General features: G+C 39.9%; 1 protein-coding gene across 1 annotated transcript; it reads right to left on the bottom strand.

Annotated features, from left to right (window-relative positions):
• Positions 1-26,986, bottom strand: LOC113082386 (uncharacterized). The gene is made up of 3 exons (XM_026254048.1): positions 26,962-26,986; positions 26,508-26,828; positions 1-335 (listed from the first exon to the last, which is right to left on the bottom strand). The coding sequence occupies exons 1-3, from the start codon at positions 26,984-26,986 to the stop codon at positions 1-3; spliced, it is 681 nt and encodes a 226-aa protein (XP_026109833.1).
• Between the last annotated feature and the right edge of the window lie 3 nt (positions 26,987-26,989).

Raw genomic sequence — 26,989 nt, 5'->3', positions numbered from 1 at the left:
TTATACATCATTACCTGTGATAGTGATGAGCAGCAGTTCAGAGTCAGATGAACGGAAGGAGCGTGAGGAGAGAGTGACTACATAAACACAACTGTAGTTTCCCTCGTGGGAAAAATCTGCTTCAGGAAAGAAGAATGAGGCAGAGTGACTGACAGCTGACTCAGTCCTGGTGATGCTTGATCCTCTGAACAGGTGAAAAGATCCTCCAGGATACTGAGAATCAGCGTTACAGATGATAGTGAAACTGTGACCCCTGGTGATCACTGGCCCCTGAGGCCCCACATGAAACAATCCATCAGGATCACTGAGGGAAATACTGGGCTGCTGCAAGATCACTAGAAAACAAGAAGAATACATTTAAATGATTACAGAGACTCAAACAATAAATTCAAACAGTTGTAAACAAATAAAAATGGCTTCAAGAACAGCAATTTTTCAAGATCAAGATTTAATCCATAGCCCTTTTTCTGCATACATGCTGTATTTGTATTTGTACTGGATGTAAACGTCCCTTTTAAGCTTTCCAAAAACTACACAGACATTTTAAGTCCACAATATTATTTCAAGAAGTAATGTTAAAATAAAATATTAATCTCTCACACAAAAATATTTAATTTTATTTTAAATGACAAAACCATTGTAATTAAAATGTACATTATTAAAGATAAGTTATTATGCTCTTTTACAAAGTCTTGATTTTGTTTTGGGGGTGTACTGGAACAGGCTCTCATAATAGGTTATTCGAAAAACACATATTTTTCACATATTATTATTATGTCACATTATTACAACACTTCTCTCCCCAGTCTGGCATGTATTGTATAGTGTATTGTATCGCTTGTATCAAATGAAGGCCCACCTTCTGAAATATGTAATGTGCAGTGATTGGTTGACTGGGCCAGAGTGTGTTGTGATTGGCAGCACTTGGCGCCTGGTCGGGAAATGTAATTCCCTTACCATAGCTGCCTGCAAGCTTCAGTGTAAAAATTACATCAAATTCAAATCAATTTGAGCACGTTTTAAACCTGGATGATTGTTATGACTCTGTCTGCCTTGAAAAGCTTGCGCGTCTTCCACATAATCATAACACTTGTTGCATTGTCTGTTGCAGCACAACCAGGTCTCGTCACAAAATCCTGGAAAATATTCATTGAAGTCCAAACGAGTCGTTCGTTGTAGTTCTCAAAACGTGATTTCTGTTAAATAAAATATCTCCTTTTGAAGTGGCGTTCACAACACTGCTGACGTATGACACTGCCGTATGACTTTTTAGACAGCTTTCAAATTGGCTGTTGGACACACAGAGACCCATACTGCCATCCAAATGCAAACTGCAGTAACTAATAGTAATCTGACTTATAATCGCATTGATGTTTGTTGCTTCAGACATCTCTCCACAATTTTGGTAGCTAATCCAATTTTATTGACAAGTTAGCTGGCTCCGGTAAAGTTATATAATTCATCAAAGCATTCTGTATGAAAGTTATAGCCTACAGAATCCAGTTTGTCCCCTATTCAGTCATATACCATATGACTACCAGACCATACAAATAACAAATTCTTAACTGATAAATAATTATTAGTTTGCATGAATCACTGTTTCATTTGTTAACACATTCGAGGAAGGCTTTAAGAATCCTCTGCCGCCTGGTCGTTCCCGGTTCACAGCTAATGGGACTCACGTTGCCTGCAATTCCCTTCACCGACCGCATTTTGATTTTAGTAAATCAGTTGGAGGTAATGCAAACAACATGATTATCATGAACACAACATCCAGCGAGGCAAGAAAATCTACCTGAGCGATGACTTCTTTCACTATTTCACAGGCCAATGGTTTGTGTGTAATGTGTGTGACATTTTTTGTATGACATTGAAATTCCCTTTAGAATATTTGTACATAAATATGTTAAAGGGGGGTGAAATGCTATTTCATGCATACTGAGTTTTTTACACTGTTAAAGAGTTGGATTCCCATGCTAAACATGGACAAAGTTAAAAAAATTAAGTTGTACGTTTGAAGGAGTATTTTTGTTCCAAAAAAAATACTCCTTCCGGTTTGTCACAAGTTTCGGAAAGTTTTTTTCGAGTATGGCTCTGTGTGACGTTAGATGGAGCGGAATGTCCTTATATGGGTCCTAAGGGCACTTCTGCCGGAAGCACAACAGACATTCACTGATCAGAGCGAGAGTGAAATGTCACAAAAGAGGTGTGTTTTTGGTTGCCACGGCAAGACAACCCTGCACAGATTACCCCCCCCCCCCAAAAAAAAAACAGCATTAAGGGACCAGTGGATGGAGTTTATTTTTACAGAGCATCAACGGAGTTGTGCAAGTGTTTGTGTTTGTTCCCTGCATTTTGAAGATGCTTGTTTTACAAACAAGGCCCAGTTTGACACCTGATTTGCAAATCTTTTATTTCTTAAGGATAATGCAGTCCCAACGAAAAAGGGTCACGATCTTGTGTTGGAACCGCAGGCGGTGAGTAAAACTGCTTCAAATATCTCTGTGTTGTTAACTTAGCTATCGGCGCGTAAGCGCATCAAGTAAACAACATGCAATGTTGGCATAAAACTGCACTTTCCGAATGTACACCTTAAAAAAAAAAAAAAAAAAAAAAAAGACGACATAAAGTGGAACTTAGTCATTTTCCAAAACCACTAAGCAAATATATACAGTTTCAATACATTCTACATAGAGACATCCTGCTGTAGTCGTTGATGCTGCTGCTCTTGTTCAATTTCAGCCTCGGGATCTGATTCTGTTTCATAAATATACGCTCGCATTAAATTCAAGGTACTGATGATTGCCTATAAGACGACCACTGGCAAAGCACCAACATACCTAAACTCACTGGTTACATCTTATGTGCCCTACAGAAGTTTGTGAATAAGTGAATGACGCCTTGTGGTGCTATCCCAAAGAAGTTCAAAATCACTCTCAAGGACCTTTTCCTGGACTGTGCCCAGCTGGTGAAATGACCTCCCAGTCTCAATTCGTACAGCTTTACTCATTTTCAAGAAACATCTAAAGACTTATCTTTTTCGCCAGCACTTAATCAACTAATATCAACTAATACTAGCACTTTTCCTTTTCTTGTCTTTTCATTTATAAAAAAATAAAATAAAGAGTTCTGTACTAGACTAACTGAGACTTGTCATGGCACTTGTATACTGTTGTTGTTCTCTTGTTGACCTGACTGCTTCTATTGTTCTCATTTGTAAGTCGCTTTGGATAAAAGCGTAAATGTAAATGTAAATGTAAATGTAAATGTAAATATATATTATGTTTTTTTTTTTGTTTCTGAGAAAATTTTATACACCTTTTATATACTTAACTGCAGACATGGATGTGCTACAGTACAAATATTTTGAGCATCTCTTATTTTCCTATAGAGAATCACAATTATCCCTTATTTTCCTTTATGGCATCCCTAATTATATTTAACTTGTTTGTAAATTATGTGAATTTTAACTACTTGGTCTGTAATTAATTACTTTTTAAATAAAATAAGAAAAACTCTTTGTGGCATAGCGATAAGATGATCTTGAGGCTTACTACGTTGTAATTTTAACATATGCATACACCAATAAAACTATTAAAGTTATTAAAAACAATCAACATGTAGTAAGAAACAAAAAACGAAAGCTGGATTAACTAGTTTTTTTTTTTAAATCTGATATATATATATATATATATATATATATATATATATATATATATTGCACTTTGCTTTTGCAATAGTGTTAAATTGTGTAAGGTCATCCAAAGGCAGAGTGTAGTATAAGTGGTCAAAGGTCACATCAATGGTCATGTTTTTATCTATAAAAATTTCATCCTAAAAAGGCTTTTAATGAATGCATTGCCACTAATCTACCAACAACATGTTTGACTGGCAGTTTTCTCAGTTTCAGTGTTAGCGTAGTTACTGCACTTTGCCTTTGTAGGGCAGCATATCTCAGTGTGCAATAATCTGACTGATTTGGAATTACAGGAGGTATGTAATGCTTGCTGAAGATGACCAGTAGAATGAAGTTGCCTATTCGATAGCAGGTTTTTAATCAAAGGGATTTAAATAATAATTTCTCATATAGAATACGCTTGGTTATATAAACATCATAACGTTAATATCACAACGTATAGGCTATCTACACAAAATGCCCCGAATGTCTGTGCGGCTCTGAATGAACTAATTTTGTCTACGTGCTTTTCACACAACAACATGCAGAAACACGGCAACTCAACTCTAAAAATTCACAGCATTTTATTATAACAGTGTTCTTATGTTATGTATATGAGTTATTAATATTACTCACACTGTGTGCTGAAGAGAATCACTGTACAATTAAGCGCTGCAGCGCAACTCAACCATATGCTTCTTATACAAGATAAATAATATATAAATACACAATATATATAAACCGGCTGAAATGTTGTAAAGCTCACTATTATCTACATGATCTAAAAAATCTAGTCTTTCAATTTGAGTGTTTAAATGTGCAGTATAAATAAATGAACTTGAACTTGTTAAGTTAACTTGTTAAAGTTTTAAATCCCTGCCGCAAAAATGCATCTCTGTCACTTAGAGCTTATAGTGAAACTTAAAGGCACAATATGTAAGATTTTTTTATTTAAAATATCCAACCACTAGAACAGTGCTATATATTTCACTGACTTGTTTACTTACATTATCCCAAAAGTTTCAAAGGATGTTTAAATAAGCATTTTTAACTAGTGACAACCAGGGCTGTAGCTGGAGTATCCAGGGCCCAGTGCAGGTTGTTGCTTTGGGCCCCCTTGAAAATGTGTTCTGGAAGGGGGGACCCTTCAAGCCCAGGGCCCCTAGAAATGTCACAGCCTTTTGCCCTGCTAGCAACTGCCTTGTGTAGAACAATTGTCTGTCCCGTCCTGTTTCAAATTATATTTATATGAACCACTCTTTGAGCTTCTTTCTTTGTGTAAATTGTACAGGAAAAAGTACTATTTGCCAGAATCAGAAAGATATTTATTGCCATTGCACACAATTTGTTTTGGTGATGTAAAAATCTTATAGTGTAGACTCTTGAGACAACAACATAAAAAATAAAGATATGTGAATAAGGAGGGCACAGAGAGAGCAAATGAGTCTGTTTTAGCATGGTAAAGATTTTACATTTTGGTTAAACTCACTTGGAGGCCACAGAACGTATTTTTCCATAACAATGCACTACTTTTACATTGTTTTTCTATGTAAAAAAGCACTAGACATACGTGTATACCCATTGTGCCTGCGTCTTGCAGTCTTGCAGTCTCATGCAAACTTAACCTGCCTCTAGACTTAAAATGTGGTTTACATTCATTCCACCCCTTGCATCAAAGCCAAGCAAGAATGTTCTGTGAGAATGTGTCATTAAGCATTTCCTGATTAATGTCGTTAATCTCAACAAATTAGGATATGGTGACATGCCGATTAGCTAATCAACTCAAAACACCTGCAAAGGTTTCCTGAGCTTTCAAAATGGTCTCTCAGTTTGGTTCACTCGGCTAAGATCTTCGGCGCGCTTCCGGTATCGCTGATCGAGTGAGGACGCCGGCTGGATTGTTGACGACACTGGAACTTTGCGAGCTAGGGTGAATGGTTCAAACGTGTTAAATAAATAAACAAATAAATAACTGACGGATGATCCTGGGAGAAAGGAGCGTATGGAAGTGGGAGTTTGGAAAGAAGTCAACTAAAAATGGAGAAGAGGGAGAAGGCAGCGGGTAGGCACAACTATGTTGAGAATGGGTCAGAGTGGACTTATATGGGTGATAGTGAGGGGGGTATGGATATAAGTGAAGAAGGTAAAAAAAAGAGGGACAAAGGAGGAAATACTTTTGCTGGGATCAGTACAAAGAGGGCAAGGAGTAATGAGGATTATGGGAAAGTAATAAACGATAATTGTATGGAAGGACTAGAGTTTAAAATCATATTGAGATTTGGTGAGGAGAGGGGAATTTTGTCAATAAGTCCGGTGAAATTAACAATTGTATTGAGAAACCAGTTCGGGGATATTATAGTAGCCAAGGTTTTGAGAGATGGTAATCTAATGATCGGTTGTAAAAATGAAGAACAGAGAGGGCGGGCTGGAAGGATTAAAGAAATTGGGAGGTTTAAAGTAATAAGTACAAGTCAAATTGAAAAAGGAAACATGTGGAGTAAGGGAGTGATATGGGGGGTACCAGTCGGGGTTACAATGGAGGAAATCAAAGCAAATCTTAAAGGAGGATTACTAAAAGGTGTCCGAAGGATGCAGATAACTCGGGAGGGAGTGAGGAAGGACAGTGAGCTTGTGATTCTGGAGTTTGAGGAGGAAGTGCTCCCAAAGAATGTAACACTAGGTTTTTTGAGTTATAGTGTAAGAGAGTATGTTCCAAAGCCAATGAGGTGTTATAACTGTCAAAGGTTTGGACATACAGCGATAACATATAAAGGCAGAAGAAGGAGTGCAAGATGTGGAGATGATCATTAGTATGGTCATTGTAATCACGAGCAACCAAAGTGTTGTAATTGTGGGGGTAGTCATAGTGTGGCTTACGGTGGATGTGAGGTGATGAAAAGGGAATGGAAGTACAACGAGCTAAAATAATAGGGAGTAATGATAAAATTAAAAATGATAGGAATAGGAGGTAGGACATATAATTGGATTAAGGGATTCTTGGATGAAAGAAGTATACAAGTAAGAATTGGGACAGCTGTTTCAAGAAGATACATGGTAGATAATGGTACTCCTCAGGGCAGTGTTATTAGCCCTATACTCTTTTCCATAATGATTAATGATGTTTTTTCGCAAGTACAGAGGGATATCGGACAGTCACTGTTTGCTGATGATGGAGCCTTATTGAAAAGGGGAAGGAACATTAATCATATTAAAGGTAAAATACAAGAGGCAATTAATGTGGTGGAGAGATGGTCAATTGCATGGGGATTTAAGTTTGCAATTGGGAAAACCAAGACAGTATTTTTCACTAGAAACAGAGGGGTTGAAGCTCAGGTAAAGATGTATGGGCAATAAATAGAGCAAGTAAAAGTTTTTAGGTTTTTTGGTATGTGGTTTGATGACAAGTTAACATGGAATGAACATATCAGAAGGGTAAATACCAAGTGTAAAAAGATACTAAATGTGATGAGATGCTTAACAGGGTCAGAATGGGGGGCAAGTAGGCCTGCTAGTAAAAATGTGTATATTGCATTGAAAAGATCAGTATTAGATTACGGGAGCATTGCTTATGGATCGGCAGCAAAAACGTCATTAATGAAGTTGGATGTGGTGTAAGCTCAAGCTCTAAGACTATGCTCTGGGGCTATGAAAACAACTCCTGTGGCTGCTCTTCAGGTTGAGATGGGGGAGATGCCGTTGCACATTAGACGTAAGCAGTTAATGATGCACTACTGGATAAATTTACAGGGGCATTCTGGGGATCGACATCCTACAACTAAGATACTTCTCCCATGTTGGGAGAGTGAAAGACCTAAACGGGGATGCTTTGCATGGAGATGTGAAGAAATAGCTTGAGACATGACATTAAATCAAGGTGGATATATCCCGACAGTGCCATTATTAGTGACACCACCCTGGTTGTTTCCTCCAGTGTCAGTAGATTTATATTTCCTGGAAAAAATGCAGGGTGCAAAAAGGATTTGGAAATATAGCAGTACTGGTGGAAGATAGAATACAAACACTATATCAAACATATGTTCAAATATATACAGATGGATCCAAGGATCCTAATACAGGGAAAGCAGGTTTTGGTTTTAGTATTCCTACATTACATGTTTCTGGTAAGAGAAGGACTTCAGATCATCTATAAGTGTATACAGTTGAGATGTTGGCAATTGTAATAGCATTAGAGAAGGTAGAAGAATTACAAATTAAAAAAGTTATTGTATGTACTGATTCATGCTCTGCATGAATGTCACTGCAGTCATTTACATCTAACAGCAGACAAGATATAGTAAATGAGATCTATGAAATATTGTACAGAATTAAAAATATGAACATGCAGGTAACATTTATGTGGATTCCGGCACACAGAGGGATTAAAGGAAATGAAGATGTGGATACATTAGCAAAACAGGCACTGATGCAGGAGGTGGTCTTGTACGTTCCACTCAGTAAGTCTGAAGTAAAAGGAATAATTAAATGAAGCATCATTAAGGAGTGGCAGAACAGTTGGGATACAGGAAACACAGGGCGACATCTCTATATATTACAGCAAAATGTGGGTACAGGAAGGATAGCCAGAAGAAACAATAAAGAGGAGAACATTTGGACAAGGCTAAGGGTAGGACATACTAGGCTTAATAAAACTTTGCACTTAATAAATAAGCACCCTTCAGGAGTGTGTGAACACTGCCAAATAGAGGAGTCAGTCGAGCACTCAGCTACACAATCATGGGGAAGACTGCTATCTGACAGTTGTCCAGAAGACAATCATTGAAACCCTTTAAAAGGAGTGTAAATCAAAAACATTCAGTGCCACAGAAGCTGGCTGTTCACAGGGTTCTGTATCCAAGAATGTTTACAGATAGTTGAGTGGAAGGAAAAAGTGGGGAAGAAAAAGATGCACAACCATCTGAGAGAACTGCAGCCTTATGAGGACTGTCAAGCAAAATTGATTCAAGAATTTGAGTGAACTTCACAAGGAATGGACTGAGGTCAAGATATCAAGAGCCACCACACACAGACGTGTCAATGAATTTGCTGAACCACAGACAACATCAGAGGCATCTTACCTGGGCTAATGAGAAGAAGAACTGGACTGTTGCTCAGTGGTAGAAAAGTCCTCTTTTCAGAAGAGAGCAAGTTTAATTTATTTCGTTTGGAAACCAAGGTCCTAGAGTCTGCAGGAAGGGTGGAGAAGCTCATAGCCTAAGTTGCTTGAAGTCCAGTGTTAAGTTTCCACAGTCTGTATTGATTTGGGGTGCAGTGTCATCTGCTGGTGTTGGTCCATTGTGTTTTTTTGAAAACCAAAGTCATTGCACCCGTTTACCAAGAAATCTTGGATAACTTTGCGAAACATTGCGCGCATTAGGCCATTTCTCTCTAGGCCTGATGCAGAGAAGCTTATCCATGCTTTCATCACGTCAAGGCTTGATTATTGTAACTCTCTGTAATGACGCGGAGGCAGCGTTAGAATCCATGTGCAGTTTAATAATATCCACAGCAGATAAATCCAAACAGTAGGCAGAGAGTCATAATCGTAGAAGGCAGAGAATCATACACAGATAGGCAGTCCAATCCAAACAACAAGACAGTGGGCAAATCCAAAGGCAGTAACGAGGAAACCAGGCAAAGATCATACACAATAAGGCAAACTATGGCAATGGGAAAAACGCTCGGAAAGGCAGACAGGCTGGCAATACTTCGCAACGTGATAGAGGTTGCGGCCATGCTTAAATATCCAACAAACAGGAAGTACAGGTGAAGCAGAGGGAGCGGAACACAGTCAGTACTCGGGAGAGGGCTCCCTCTCCTGGCGCTCTACGAGGACGTCCCCGTGGTTGCGGTGCAAGACGATCGGGTCTGGCTCGATGAAATTCCTGAATTAACGAGGGATCCAGTATGTCGTGGGCGGCCACCCAAGATCTCTCTTCTGGACCGTATCCCTCCCAGTCCACCAAGTATTGAAGCTGACCCCCTCTCCGTCTGGAGTCCAACAACTCCTTTACCGCATAAGCCGGAGTTCCATCAATGTCCAGCGGTGGAGGTGGCTCCCGGTTCTCGACGTTGGGGTCAGTATTCGGGTGGAACGGTTTCAGGAGGGAAACATGGAAGGAGGGAGAGATACGGTAGTTAACAGACAGCTCCAGTTCATAAGTGACCGCATTAATCTGTTTCAAGATTTTAAATGGGCCTACGTACCGTGGGCTGAGTTTCTTACTGGGCCGCCGCAACTTGAGGTCCCGAGTGGAGAGCCAGACCCTTTGTCCCGGTTGATAGGGGGGATGTGGACGACGTCTTTTATTGGCCTGAATTTCCTGACTCCTGATTGCTCTTTGCAGACGTACATGAGCACTATCCCATACCCTCTTGCTCCGACGAATCCAGTCATCAACTGATGGTACTAATTACGGTTCTCCAGACCACGGGAACATGGGGGGCTGATATCCTAGCACACACTGGAACGGTGTAAGGCCTGTGGATGAATGCCTCAATTAATTCTGAGCGTACTCTGCCCATGGAAGGAACTCTGACCACCGATGCTGCTCACGTCCACAGTAGGATCTGAGGTATCTGCCGATCTCCTGATTCAGTCTCTCCACTTGTCCATTCGATTGAGGGTGGTAACCTGAAGTCAAACTGACATTAATATCCAGTTGATTACAGAAAGCTCTCCATACCTGGTACGTGAATTGTGTTCCACGGTCAGAGACAATATCTTCGGGGATACCGTAATTCCTGAAGACGTGGTGGAACATCGCTTGAGCAGTATCCATGGCTGTGGGAAGACCTTTCAGCGGTATGAGTCTACATGCCTTAGAGGATCGGTCAATAATTACAAGGATAGTGGTGAAACCATCAGATGGGGGTAGATCGGTGACAAAGTCAATAGACAAGTGTGACCAGGGTCTCTGTGGTATGGGTAAGGGTTGTAGCAGACCTGATGGGAGTTCCTTGGGGGTTTTTGACTGTGCACACACAGGACATGACTTGACGTAATTTGCTACATCCTTAACCATAGCAGGCCACCAGAAGGAATTCTGCGTGAGGTGTAGTGTGCGAGAGATACCTGGATGCCCTGAACACAGTGATGTATGGACCCACTGTAAGACTCGTGGTCGAATCCTGGATGGAACATAGTGTCTATTGGCAGGACAACCTTGAGGTGTGGGTTCATTGTGTTGTTCCCTTTGAATCTCCTCCATTATGTCCCACGTAACTGGTGCTATGATGATGGATGGTGGTAGGATAGACTCAGGTTGGTGATCAGTCAATGGGTGGTCATGTCTTCTGGACAGGGCGTCTGACGAATTGGAACCTGGCAAAAAACAGGGACCAGAGAGCCTGGCAAGGATTTAACCTTTTAGCACTTTTTATATATTCGAGGTTCTTATGATCAGTGATTACCTGGAAGGGGTGAGCGGAACCCTCCAACCAGTGCCTCCATTCTTCAATGGCTGCCTTCATAGCCAGTAGTTCCTTGTTTCCGACATCATAGTTTTGCTCAGCATCCGTGAGTTTCCTGGAAAAGTAAGCACAGGGGAAGAGCTTGCCTGGTTGTCCGTGACGTTGAGAGAGTACTGCACCGATCCCACAATCGGAGGCATCAACTTCCAGTATGAATGGCAAGTTGGGGTCAGGGTGTTTCAGGATAGGTGCAGTGGAAAAGCTGTTCTTGAGGTTAGTGAATGCCTGTGTAGCTTGATCAGTCCATTTCAACTTGGATGGCTTTCCCTTTAATAATGATGTCAAAGGTGCGGCTGTGATGCTATAGTTCCTTATGAAACGTTGGTAGAAATTTGCAAATCCTAGAAAGCGTTGAAGTTCTTTCATGGTGGTAGGTCGTGGCCATTCAGTGACTGCCTTGATCTTGGATTGATCCACTTCCACACCTTGATGGTTGACGTTGTAGCCTAAAAAGGAGGTTCTTGATACATGGAACTCACATTTCTCTGCCTTGACATAGAGTTGATTCTCTAATATCCTGGTGAGTACTGTCCTAACATGACCCTTGTGTTTCTCTTCGGACTTGGAATAGATCAAGATATCATCTATGTAGACTATCACAAATTTGTTCAAGAGGTCCTTGAAAATCTCATTCATAAAAGACTGGAATACCGCAGGTGCATTGGCTAGCCCATACGGCATAACATGGTACTCATAGTGCCCCCTAGTGGTCAGAAATGCAGTCTTCCATTCGTCACCCACCCTGATCCTAATGAGGTTATAGGCACTTCTCAAGTCCAGTTTGGTGTAAATCTTGGCTTCTCTAAGTTGTTCAAGTGCTGCTGGAACTAGTGGCAATGGATAACGGAACTGGACAGTGACATTGTTCAAACCTCGATAATCGATGCAAGGGCATAGTCCTCCATTCTTTTTATCCACGAAGAAGAATCCTGCTGCCGCTGGATGGACGGATAAACCCAGAGCTGAGAGCTTCCTCAATATATGCGTCCATAGCTTGACTTTCTGGAAGTGACAGTGGATATATCTTACTCTTGGGTGGCATGGCGTTGGGTAATAGTTCTATGGCGCAGTCCCACGGACGATGAGATGGTAGTTGAGTGGCCTTGGTTTTGATGAAGACCTCTTGAAGATCTTGATAATGGGGTGGTATGGTGACAAGCTTACATTCTGGACTTTCGACACTGGTAGTGAGACAGGGCTTAGAAAGGACGTTATTAAGGCATGTGGAAAAACAGAATGGCGACCAATGCTTGATCTCTTCACTCTGCCAGGAGATGGCTGGGTCATGAACAGATAACCAGGGATATCCAAGGATGATTTTGTGGCATGGTGAGTCAATGACATAGAACATAATAGTCTCTTGGTGAAATAGGCCTATCTGCCTATTTCACCAAGGGTGTGTTTGTTGGGTGATACCGCTTCCAATGGGTTTATTGTTCACTGCTTTTACTTCAATAGGTGGGTCACATGGTAGGACGGGGATGTGGTATGTATTAACAAGGTCCCGGTGAATGACGTTTAGTGCTGAGCCAGAGTCAATCAGTGCTGAGAACTCAAACGAGTTGTTTCCAGTAGTTATCTTAACCATGGTAGTGAGATTTTTAATATTGTCCTTGGAAACACTCACCCAACCGTTCTCTGTGTAGTCCCTCCGGGCTTTGAGTGGACACATTGCGTTGTGGTGAGCTGCACTACCGCAGTAGAAACATAATTTCTGGGTGAATCTTCTGGATCTCTCTTCAGATGACAGCCTGGTAACTCCTAGTTGCATGGGCTCAGAATTGGCATGAACATTGACATGACCTGATTCAGACATCTGTGTATTTAGAGAGATAGGCATGATGTTCATAGACTTGGATTGAGGGCGGTGAGTGCGGATGAGGTTATCGATCCTGATAGCCAACGTGACATAATCAGAAAAAGAATAGTCCTCACCTTTGCAAGCGAGCTCTGCCTATAGCTCCAGACTTAGACTGCGACGAAACATGGCCTAAAGCACTACGTCATTCCATCCACTCTGAGCAGCAATTGTTCTGAGGAAAGCACACTTCTTCTCATCAGAGTCAAAGCTACCCTCTTGATAAATGAAAAAGATCTCAATCTGCCGAATGAAACCTTTACATTGTTCAGCAGAACCATTGAATTTGTCAGCAAGAGCAAACTGTACCTTTGTGGGCATAGGTGGTGGTAGTGATCGTAGATATCGAGTGAGATACTCATTAGCCACTGGAGCGTTAGCCAGTTGATCACAGTACTCTTTGAGAACGTTGTTCTGATAAGCCAACGCGGCCTGTAGATCTGTTACTTCTGCTGGATTCTTCGGTGGCGAAGTATTATGTAATGACGCGGAGGCGGCGTTAGAATCCATGTGCAGTTTAATAATATCCACAGCAGATAAATCCAAACAGTAGGCAGAGAGTTGTAATCGTAGAAGGCAGAGAATCATACACAGATAGGCAGTCCAATCCAAACAACAAGACAGTGGGCAAATCCAAAGGCAGTAACGAGGAAACCAGGCAAAGATCATACACAATAAGGAAAACTATGGCAATGGGAAAAACGCTCGGTAAGGCAGACAGGCTGGCAATACTTCGCAACGTGATAGAGGTTGCGGCCATGCTTAAATATCCAACAAACAGGAAGTACAGGTGAAGCAGAGGGAGCGGAACACAGTCAGTACTCGGGAGAGGGCTCCCTCTGCTGGCGTGGCGTTACACTCTCTCTTTGCGGGCTTACCAGCAAGTTCTATTAAGAGGTGGCAATATATTCAGAACTCTGCTGCACATGTTTTGACTCACGCCTCAACACGTCATCACATTACACCGGTGCTCCAGCAACTGCACTGGCTTCCAGTTCAGTCACGTATTGATTTTAAAGTTCTGATTTTAACTTATAAAGCAGTACATGGGCTGGCTCTAGATTACATCTGTGATTTGGTTACTCCATCCATTCCTGCTCGCTCTCTCCGCTCTGCTGGCTCTCTCTCTCTGTGTCAGCGTCGTTGTAAATTAAGAACTATGGGTGGAAGGGCCTTTTCCTGTAATGCGCCTAAGTTATGGAATACATTACCTGCGTCTATCAGGGATGCTGCTTCTGTGGGTTGTTTTAAGAGGCTTCTTAAGACACATCTTTTTACTCAAGCTTTTAATTTATAAATTGTGAATTTTTTATACTTATTTTTTACTGCAATGTTTGTTTGATTGTTTAACTATTTTTGTATGTATGTTGTAGCACTTTGAGCATGTGAAAGGCACATTATAAATAAAATGTATTATTATTATTATTATTAACTTCTTGCTTCCCTCTGCTGACCAGCTCATACCACCTCAGCAGTGCCACAAACTGATCACCTCCATGTCACGGCGAATTGAGGCAGTAATTAAAGCAAAAGGAGCCCCTACCAAGTATTGTACTGTACCATGGTATAACAGTAATACTCACTCTCTCAAGAAAGTAACTCGTAGTCTTGAACGCAAATGGAGAAAAACTAACTTAGAAGTTTTTATAATTGCATGGAAAAACAGTATGTCCAGCTATAGACAGGAGCATATCCACAAACTCATAGAAAATAACCAAAACAAACTATTTAGCACAGTGGCTAAGTTAACAAATTACCAGACACCACCTGATTCAAATATTCCACCAACGTTAAATAGTAATGACTTTATGAATTTTTTCACTGATAAAATAGATAACATTAGAAATACAATAGCGAATGTAGATTCTACAGCGTCTAACACTTCAGTTTCATCCATCGCATCCAAAGATAAACTGCAGTGCTTTACAAATATAGGACAGGAAGAGCTAAATAAACTTATCACTGTATCTAAACTAACAACATGTTTATTAGATCCTGTACCCACTAAATTACTGAAAGAGCTGTTACCTGTAGCCGAAGAACCGCTTCTCAATATTATTAACTCGTCGTTATCTTTAGGTCACATCCCAAAACCATTCAAGCTGGTGGTTATCAAGCCTCTTATTAAGAAACCAAAACTAGATCCTAGTGTACTGGAAAATTATAGGCCTATTTCAAATCTTCCATTTATGTCTAAAATTTTAGAAAAAGTTGTGTCTGCTCAATTGAGCACCTTCCTGCATAAAAATGATCTGTATGAAGAATTTCAGTCAGGTTTTAGGCCCCACCATAGCACAAAAACTGCACTTGTTAAAATTACAAATGACCTGCTCCTTGCGTCAGATCAAGGCTGCATCTCATTTCTAGTCTTACTTGATCTTAGTGCTGCGTTCTACACCATAGATCATGACATACTCATAGATCGATTACAAAACTATACAGGTATTCAAGGGCTGGCTCTAAGATGGTTTAGATCCTACCTGTCCGATCGCTACCATTTTGTTTACTTAAATGGGGAGTCATCTCATTTATCATCAGTAAAATATGGAGTGCCACCAGGGTCCGTCCTAGGTCCCCTTCTATTTTCAATATACATGTTGCCCCTTGGTAATATTATTAGAAAATACGGAATTAGCTTCCACTGTTATGCTGATGATACTCAGCTATATATCTCAATGAGACCAGATGAAACTTCCCAATTATCTAAGCTAACAGAGTGTGTTAAAAATGTAAAAGATTGGATGACAAATAATTTTCTCCAATTAAATAAGACCGAGATATTAATTATTGGACCAAAAAACACTACACAGAATCTTGTAGATTACAATCTGCAACTAGACGAATGTACTGTTACTTCCTCTACAGTCAGAAATCTGGGTGTTATATTAGACAGCAATTTGTCTTTTGAAAATCATATTTCCAATGTTACAAAAACTGCATTCTTTCATCTTAGAAACATTGCCAAGCTACGAAACATGTTATCTGTTTCTGATGCAGAAAAGCTAGTTCATGCATTCCATGCATTCATGACCTCTAGACTGGACTATTGTAATGCACTTCTAGGTGGTTGTCCTGCTTCGTCAATAAACAAGCTACAGGTAGTCCAAGATGCAGCAGCTTGAGTCCTTACGAGGTCAAGAAAATATGATCATATTACCCCAATTTTACAGTCTCTGCACTGGCTACCTATTAAGTTCCGTATCAGTTACAAATTATCATTACTTACCTATAAGGCCCTAAATGGTTTAGCTCCTGCATACCTAACTAGCCTTCTACCACGCTACAACCCATCACGCACCCTAATGTCACAAAACGCTGGACTTTTGGTAGTTCCTAGGATAGCAAAGTCCACTAAAGGAGGTAGAGCTTTCTCACATTTGGCTCCCAAACTCTGGAATAGCCTTCCTGATAATGTTCGGGGTTCAGACACTCTCTCTGTTTAATAGAGTTGGGGTACTCGAACTTGGACTCGGACTCGAGTCCGGACTCGAGTCCAATTTTGAATGAACTCGGACTTGTCACGCACTCGGGTGAATTTTTACTCGGACTTGACACGGACTTGAACATTTTGGACTCGGAAAATATTCCGAGTACAGTCGAGTCCGCGTCACGTGTAACAATAAAACCAGCATAAAATTGAAATGATAAATTAATGAATGTCTCCCCTTCTGTCATTTTACTGCACCACACCGGCAGGCAGAAGTCTCCTGCTTGCAGACGAAACAAACGCACCACTCACTGGATATCAATGTGGATTAGTGATGGGAAGTTCGATTCTTTTCCGCGAACCGGTTCTTTCGGACGGTTTGATTCAATAAACCGGTTGAAAAAAAAAACAGTTCACCGGATACATAATCCATTGCGATTTATTTGTTATTAAATGAACTTACGTTTCGTCAGAGTGCCGTTCCTTCAAGCCCTCGGTTTACCCGCACTCATTACATTAGCACAAAATCAGTTCAGAATCAATCACCAAAAGAATCAGTTCGGTTCAGACGCGCTGTGAGTCATTCGGCTTCATGCTGAATCACGAATGAACAGTATCATCAGCTCCTCTGTTCTCGAATCGGACGCGTCCGAAAGAAACGGTTTTCGGTTCAGTTTACTGATGATCTGAAAACTGATACAAACGGTTCTTGACTCGAGAACGCGAATCGCTCAAAACCCGGGTAGGAAAATCTGACAGGGTAGGATAAAATGTCAGGACACCGGCACGTGCTGCAGTTCAGTATCATCAGCTGCTCTACTCATGTTCATGTTCTGTTTACTACAAACTCAGTTTGTGAATCTGTCATCATTAACTATAAATACAGTGCAGATATTTCATAAATCATCCCTTATTCATATTAAACATGTCTTTAGAGTCTTAATTATTGTCTAACTTCCCTGAAAACCCCTTTGGCCCATACATAATCTACAATATACAGATTAGAAACATGTAGCCCCGATCTTAAAAAAAAAAAAAAAACGTATATATATATATATATATATATATATATATATATATATATAATATATATATATTTTTTTTTCTTTTTTTTTATAGTTTTATCACACTTTCCGATGTTTAACAAAATACTTGAAAAATTACACGCATGCGCAGTATCATCAGTTCATCGGTTCTCAAATCGGACGCCTCCGAAAGAAACGGTTTTCGGTTCAGTGTACTGGTGATCCGAAAACCGATGCAACCGAGTACCAAAGACAGCAGCAGCAACCAACAGATGCTGCACAGCTCAGCATTGCAGGATTTGCAAGACCAGAACTGACCAAACAAGCAATGCAACTTTATGATGCAAGTTCTCCAAGACAACAAGAAATTCATAATGCCATCATTAAGGATCTCCTCATTGGCTGCACTTTACCTCTGTCAAATGTGGGGGAGAGGCATTAAATAACTGAAATGTCATCTTTAACTGGAGGACAATATAGTGTGATACAATAATAAAATAGGTTCATTTGTATTTTCATGCACTTGTAATACAATAAAACCTTTGAAAACTTTTTTGATAGGAAACTAGTTAGGTTGACATAAAATAAAAATGTTCAATGGCAATGACTAGATGTAACAGTGGTATTTTTTTTATTACATTTTTATATTGCCATTGGTTTAATGGGTTGAAAGGTTAAAATATTAATAGAATGTAAAAATGTACAATACCAATTTATACTCTTTTTTAATTTAATTACTTTCTAGACTCGGGCGAACTCGACTCGGATTCGGCCTTTAAGAACTCGGACTTGAGTCCAACTCGGCCCCTTTTGGACTCGGACTCGGACTTGGACTCGATGTTTGTGGACTTGGTCTTGACTCGTACTCGACAAAGGTTGACTCGGACCCAACTCTACTGTTTAAATCTAGATTAAAAACACATCTCTTTCGCCAAGCATACGAATAATGTATCTTTTAAATTGTGAGTGTAGTTGCATCTGATCAAAGGTGCATTTTTATTCATTAGCTTGGGTTAAACTAATTTTACTTTGTTGGATCAGCAGCTATGCTAATGATGTCTCTATTTTGTTTCTATGTTTATTTACATCCCGTGGTAACTAGGATTTACACAAGCTCCAGTCTGGATCCAGAACACCTGAGAAAAGATGATGCTGACCCTCAGAGGACCCCAGATGATGCTAACCCTGAATCAACAAACAGAACTAACAATTATTGCTAAATGTGTGACTGCATCATATAATAACTTAATTAATAATATTGATAGTTCATCGTCTAGCTGACTACGTCTTGTAGTATTATTATTATTTTTATTTTTTCTAAAATCCTGTCAAATGTGCACAAACTATTAGCTACTACTAAATATTGTAGAAACGTAATTTTCTGTAAAGTTGCTTTGTAACGATTTGTATTGTAAAAAGCGCTATACAAATAAACTTGAATTGAATTGAATTGAATATTGAGAACATGTACAGTAAATGAACATACTTATGAAGTATTGGAATTTATTTAGATGAATTGGTGGGTTTTTGTTAAATGTGAGCCAAAATCATCATAATTAAAAGAACGAAAGACTTAAACTACTTCAGTCTATGTTCACTGAATTTATTTTATACATGAGTTTCAAAATTTGGGTTTAATTACTGAAATACATTTTTATTAAATCTATTATTTTTTTTAATTTAATTTTCACTTTATAATTGCCTATTTCAGCTTTTATTGTTTTATCTTCTCATTTATATATATATTGTGACGAGCACTCCCAGAGGAATCAGCGTCGCCCTGGAAACCAAAGCAAAACACCTGCATGTCCTCGTCACCGGCTGATCGGTCACAGCTGATCGGTCACAGCTGCTCCCCATCAGCCAGCACACTCAAAAGGAGCACATGCTGCACTCAGAAGACGCTCTTGAACCGAATGCAACGCTGGTCTAATCCCTCTCTCATTTCTTCGCAGAAAACAGCGAACATCCACTTTGGAGCACGTCAGGACACCCACTTTCACCTTGATTGGCACCGGAGAGCACACGGGAAGCACCAGCCACCAGAAAGCGGATCAGCACAATTCACCAGGCACCCTACATTTATCAATAAATCCACCCTCCGGGGCATTTAATTCACGCACCTCTTATCGAGTGATTCTTCACCCCTTGACAATATATATATATAGTGCGACAAAGTTACAGACCCCGCTTTATAGAAATACATGTCTAGTGATAAAGTGAAGTCTATTCTTATCAGAAAAGGAGCAGCTCCTTTCCAAAATTAAAGCAGCAAATACTCCGCATCTGTGAGTGATAGGGCAATCGGTGGGAACGCTAGGAGTTTTACCAATGCATCACTCAGCCTTTCATATAGCCAAATGTCACATAGGTGCTCAAAGGGCACAGAGACCATTGATTTAATTCAATAAATGGACTCAGAGAAGGAATACTGTAAACAAGTATTATGGCATAGTTGTATCAGTCAAGTTTTAAGGGGAGAGAGGACTGGCATTCGGAAGATATTATGAGTTGTTGAGTTCAGCTCATAATGGAAATTTTCTAGGCATCCTCGAACTTTTGGCAGAGTATGCATAGCATTTTTCCTGTGTTTGTTCTTCCCGTGTGTGATCTTGGATTGTTTTTACAGACTCTGATTCTCTGCTGCCTGCCCTGACCTCTGCTTGTTACTGTTAATGATTCTGGTTATCCCTGACATACCGGACACCGTTCCTGATTACTGTCTGTCCGACCATTCTCTTAAAGTTCTGCAAATGGATCTGAATGTCTCTGACTCATCGTTACACTAAGAGGCAATGGCTAAAACATCCAATGACATGCAGGAGAAATGAGAAACTCGAAGCAAAGCTTCTGCGCGGTGCACCAAGCTTGGACACTATAGAGATGGCCTTCATGGCGCATTTTTGGATCACAATACATTTTGCCTTTAAATCTTTCACGAGTTCATGCTTACATATAATTTGTTGAGGTATGGTATGTGTATTTGGCTTGCTGAACCTAGAGTACCACCCCTTCCCCGTCTAATTATAAACTCGAAGTGAGGAGATGGGGTGGAGGAGGGATGCTGATAAACCGTCAATGGATAGAGGAAAGTCAGAGATATTTATACTGTGATATTGATTACTAAATTGTGGTCCACCTCTGTTGATTAGGCTAAGTATCTGATGCACTCCCAAATCTGTCACAACCGGTGATACAAGGAGACACAGGGAGAGATCCAAATGCGAGTACGTCTTTGTTTAAGGGGCAATCCAAAGAGAATAAACAGTCAAGGCAGGGGGCGATACCAAACAAAACCAAACCAAACCAAACATAAACAAACAAGGACACAAGGCAAGAGCACGACAAGATGACGGACATGAATGAACAAGGACTCCGTCACACATACTAAGACAGACCGGGTTAAATACACAGGGAGAGACAAACGCTAATGGGAAATTGACAGAGTGTAATGACTGATAACCAGTGACAGCTGGGTGCAATGATTTAGGTAGGGACGTGAGGAATGTGGTTAATGAAGTGACAGACACCGTGGGAAAGGAGGACATCTAGTGGATACCCAGGGAACAGAACCCAGACACTGTGACAAAATCTTGTTACTAGAACATCTTATAGCGTTGATTGGATTTATTTACGCATGTAAAAATATTTATTTAAATCTCCTTTCTTATTTACAGCATTATCTTAATAGGCTGTATATTAACTTTGGGAAAAGACAGTTGTTCTATGTGAAATCAGACATTTGAGCACCATATAGCAAAAATTGCATAATCATAACACCCCTCGAATATTCGACTGTGAGATTGGTAGTCGAATCTGGCTCCTCCTATCGAAGCAACAAAACGTTGACTATTTGGGTCAGAATAATAGTAGAAGTAGAATAATACATAATTTTTTCTTGTTATAATCTGAGTTAAAAAAAAATGGAAGTGTGCTTAATGGGTACTTGAGCCTAATTAGTAAATTTGCCCTATATCGTAAGTGTTTGATATTGTTAGGAGGCAAGGAAAAAGGTGCACAGCCCTTATTGTTTTTCTTCTTCTATTATTATTTTAAAATACTATGGGCCAAACACTAAAGGTATAATATCATATAGTTACTATTTTCAAGTAATTTATCAAGAGACGGTTCACAGGTTAAGTAGTGTCTTGGCCAGATTTCTAAACTCTGTAAGATACTCAAAAGGGAATTTGCAGCACAAAAAAAACTCATTTCACTCCTTCAAGATAATTTTATTAGTTAAGAGATTCAGTCTGTTTTTTTTTTGTTTGTTTTTTGTTTTTGTTTAATGCAGTACCGAAATTGCCCTTATAAAAAATAATTAGTCATTCAATTCAGAATACATTCTGATGAAAATAAGCTCTCAGATCTTGCCCTCTTAGATTTAAGTGTCTAAAGATGGACATTCTAATCAATCATTTGGAAAAGTTAGTTGATCTCTCAGATTGTGTAATGGAGAAATTTACCTGGCATCCATCTGGCAAATCTCTGTTCTCTACCCAACAAAACTGACAAACTCTTTTGGCTCTCCTGGACAAATAAGGATTTTTCACACTCTGCTGCTCTGTGTTTCACAGAAACCTGGCTGAATGACACTCTTCCGGACAGCACGCTTCATCTGCCTGGCTTTTGCTGCTACCACCGATCTGTAACCTTTTTTACAATCTTAATTTATCTCAAATGTAAATCAAACAGCCATTCACAAACAGGTTTTTTTTCTTTTTCTTTTTTATTTTTCTCCGAAATGAACTGATATTTGCCCTCTCCATCAGTGGCTGATCCAGGATGTTTTCATGGTAGACAGGAAGGGGGCAGCAACCAGTCTGGTGTGGCACAAAAGTACTGGACTGTTTTAGTGCCTAAAACACAGCTAAATACAATTAATTTGTATAACTGTAATTTAGATAGATAGATACAAATTTTTTTTTTTTTTTTTTTTGGTATTACCTAGACTCCAGGTATATTAATAAAAGGGCTCACTATAACTTTATTGCTCAGTAAGCTTTGTTCTGGGTTTTAACACCCCCAAAATCTTGGATGAGACATGAAGATAACTATAGTCAACCTTCACTGAATTTGTAAACAATCAATGGACTCTGAAAATATCAGTCCGTGTTTAACATTCTATTAGTTTTCAAAATGAATTCATTGCAGCACTTTTGTCATACCTAAATAGAGCTCTGTACAAACAACAGATTTTTGGCACAAACGCTAAAACTAAAAACTCTTTGGGACTGGAATAATACTACAAAAAGAAAACTTTTCCTCCCACTGCCAGCAGCTTACATTCCAGAGACGGGAAAACAACTGCCTACATTCAAACACAAGAGAGAGAAAATGGCTCCTGTTGGATCTACTTGTTGCATGAACTGCTGCAAACTTCTACAAAGGATTGTGTTTCTTGAAACAAAGTTACTTGCTGGACTTCCAAAACAGACAGAACACTTAGCAGACCATCGTCATGGACCCTCTCAACATACAGCTGGTGAGTCCCATGAATCTTCTGAATCTCAACAGTTTATACCAAGTGTAGAGGAACAAGCCGAAACTGATCGCCACACTAATCGATGGCACAAACAGGGAGCGAGACCCAAAGGAACACGAGACATCGTATTGTCACAAGTTTCTCGTATTGCTGCAATAGCTTCCTCTACCCCAGATTCGACTATGACAAGGCTTGTGAATACAGGCATTCAACCACCCCCTATACATCTTGAGAAGAGGTTTGAAGCATTAATGAATGTGGGTGAGGAATCCCCAAATGTGATTTAATATCTATTGGTTCAGCCAGCAGCTAACAGCGCTACTAACAGGCGCTCAAGGTCCAGCAGACAGTGGCATTCAGCTCAGAGTGCAGCCGAGCCAAGGACTCTGATAGTGGGTGACTGTTATCAGAAACATCTGTAGCAGGACTACAACAACATGCTGCCTTCCTCAAGCAACGGTCTCTGATGTGAACAAGGAACTTCAGAATATTCTGATGAAGCACAAGACTGCAAATCGAATCATCATCCATGTGGGGAAGAATGATATTCGGAAAGAGCAGTGAGAACTCCTTAAGAAGGACTTCAGTGAACTCTTTGATACACTTCAAAGACTCAAAGTTCAGTCGTTCATCAGTGGGCCACTCCCAGCAAGGGGAACAAATATGTTTTCATGGTTGCTTGGGCTGAACACATGGCTACAAAGATCTTGTAATATAAAGGAGTAAATTTCATCGACAACTTCAATCTTTTCTGGGGCCATAGACAATTGTTTAAACCGGATGGCCTCCACCCAAACATACTTGGTGCTAGAGTGTTTAAGGACAATATCTACTTCTCCCTCCGTCATCCTTCAGCAGAGTGTGTCAATCCATTCAGCACCCACACACCGGGTCCGAGTCATCATGTGGCTGACATATCCCACAAGGACACTAATAACATCATGCAGCCAAAACAAGCACTGCTGATAGACACTTTCCCGGCTGAGCCCTGCCCACAGAGCTGCTCACAGACAGACTGGGATGCATCAAAACAGCTACAAGATTCACCACCCAAAGACAACTTTCTGGAAAACAGCCAGGGAAGCCAGGACAACAGATCACAGCCATCGGAAACACCAGAGACACAGCCCATCTCACCAGACACATTATCCCTTTCTCCAGCATCTCCACTTCTGTGCTTTTCACAGAAAATGGAGGAATTGGTGTATGCTGGGACTAAACTCTCTCACTCATTTGCTGCAAGCCCACAGATATCAACAAAAAAATGGCGGCCCCCCAACCACCAAAGCCTGTGGTCCCAAAACATGGCTTGAAGACAGCTGCAATGCAACAGTCCTCAATGAAGCAGCTCCAATATTGCTACAATAATAATCAGTAAGAAAACAAACAGATAGAAATCAGTTTGGAGAAGATCAACAGCAGTTCAGACTATGAAAACACAATGCAGAAAAGCAGAGCGGATGTGGCGGATGTCAAAACTTGAAATTCACTATAGCATGTATAAAGACAGCCTTCATGATTTTACTGTGAAACTAGTTACGGCTAGACAGAATCTCTTCTCAAACCTTATAAACAGTAACTTAAATAGCATTGCATCCTTCTTTTCTGAGAAGATCATCAATATCAGGAAGGCATATCCTCAAGTAATGCAGAGGTCACACAGATTAGGCCACAATATCAAAAAGATACTATGTCTATTTTTGAAGCAGTTGATAGCAAAATTCTGGAAGACATAGTGCAGCACCTAAAATCGTCAACCTGCTATCTTGACAGACTTCCCACATCTTTTTTCAAAAGTGTGCTTCTTTTAGAAGTGGTGAACACCTCACTTCTTTCTGGGACCTTTCCAAACTCCTTAAAAAATGCAGTTGTTAAGCCCCTCCTGAAAAAGTCCAATCTTGATAACACCATTTTGAGCAATTTTAGACCAATATCTTATGTTCCTTTTATGGGCAAAATTATAGAAAAGGTAGTTTTTAAGCAGCTGAACAAATACTTAAACTCAAATGGATACCTGGACAATTTTCAATCTGGTTTTCTACTGCATCACAGCACAGAGACAGCACTCATTAAGATAATAAATGATATTCGCTTAAATTGCGACTCTGGCAAAATATCGGTGCTGGTATTGCTAGATCTCAGTGCTGCGTTTGACACTGTCAATCATAAAATACTACTAGAGAGACTGGAAAACTGGGTCGGGCTTTCTGGGATGGTACTCAAATGGTTCATGTTATACTTAGAAGGGAGAGGCTATTATGTGAGTATAGGAGATAATAAGTCTAAGTGGACGTCCATGACAATGACTACAACCCCATTGATTCCCTCTGCCAATGCATTGCTGAAATTAATAGTTGGATGTGCCAGAACTTTCTTCAGTTAAACAAAGAAAAAACTGAAGTCATTGCATTTGGAAACAAAGATTAAGTGTTCAAGGTGAATGCATACTTTGACTCTAGGGGTCAAACAACTAAAAATCAAGTCAGGAATCTTGGTGTGATTCTGAAGACAGACCTTAGTTTCATCAGCATACTATCATTCATCAGCATACTATCATTTAAAAAACATTGCAAGAATTAGATGTTTTGTTTCCAGCCAAGACTTGGAGAAACTTGTTCATGCCAGCAGTTATCACCAGCAGGGTGGACTATTGTAATGGGCTCCTAACCGGTCTTCCCAAAAAGAACATTAGACAGCTGCAGCTCATCCAGAACGCTGCTGCCAGGTTTCTGACTAGAACCAGAAAATCTGAGCATATCACACCAGTCCTCAGGTCCTTACACTGGCTTCCAGTTACATTTAGGATTGATTTTAAAGTACTTTTGCTCGTATATAAGTCACTAAATGACTTAGGACCGAAATATATTTGAGATATGCTCACTGAATATAAACCTAACAGACCACTCAGATCACTAGGATCAAGTCAGTTAGAAATACCAAGGGTTCACACAAAACAAGGGGAGTCCTCCTTTAGTTACTATGCTGCCCGCAGCTGGAATCAGCTTCCAGAAGAGATCAGATGTGCTAAAACACTAGTCACATTTAAATCTAGACTTAAAAATCATCTTTTCAGCTGTGCATTTATTGAATGAGCACTGTGTAATGTCCGAACTGATTGCACTATATTTTCAGTTTTTTATTTTGTTTTATGTAAAATCATTTTCTAATTGTTTAAAATTAATTTTAAATAAGTAAATTTTTTAATAATTTTAAAAGTTTTAAAATTGCTTGTTTTATTCTTGTTATTATTTTTCTTCATTATTATTTTACTTTCTTTTATGTAAAGCACTTTGAATTACCATTGTGTACGGAATGCGCTATATAAATAAACTTGCCTTGCCACAATGGCGCCTCCCTAATTGTGGCGCTCCTATGCACTGCATACATGTGTATATATACTGCATACCCCGTTTTTAAGCCACTGATTATAAGGACAGACAACAAGAGCAGAACAGCTGACACTGCAGCACCAATGACACGATAAATGGAGGCTGAGAGAGACGTGTTTGAGTTAAACTTCCATTACCAGCAGTTCAGATTGTTTTTAGACTCTTATACATCATTACCTGTGATAGTGATGAGCAGCAGTTCAGAGTCAGATGAACGGAAGGAGCGTGAGGAGACACTGACTTCATAAACACAACTGTAGTTTCCCTCGTGGGAAAAATCTGCCTTAGGAAATAAGAAGGAGGCAGAGTGACTGACAGCTGACTCAGTTCTGGTGATGCTTGACCCTCTGATCAGTTGAAAAGATCCTCCAGGAAACTGAGATTGAGCTGAACAGATGATAGTGAAACTGTGACCCCTGGTGATCACTGGCCCCTGAGGCCCCACGTGAAACAGTCCATCAGGATCACTGAGGGAAATACTGGGCTGCTGCAATTTCACTAGAAAACAAGAATAATAAATTTAAATGATTACAGAGACTCAAACAATTAAGCTAACTTCGTTAAATAAATAAAAAAATGACTTCAAGAACTGCATCTTGTCAGGATCCCAATTAATCCCAAGGCATTGTACAAAGGCAAAATGAGTCCACTTGCATGTT

Source organism: Carassius auratus, unplaced genomic scaffold (genome assembly GCF_003368295.1).
Source record: "Carassius auratus strain Wakin unplaced genomic scaffold, ASM336829v1 scaf_tig00035914, whole genome shotgun sequence".
In the NCBI taxonomy this organism is placed as follows: domain Eukaryota; kingdom Metazoa; phylum Chordata; class Actinopteri; order Cypriniformes; family Cyprinidae; genus Carassius; species Carassius auratus.
The sequence above is the reverse complement of the archived record's forward strand: the minus strand, read 5'-3'. Positions and strand labels throughout refer to the sequence as shown.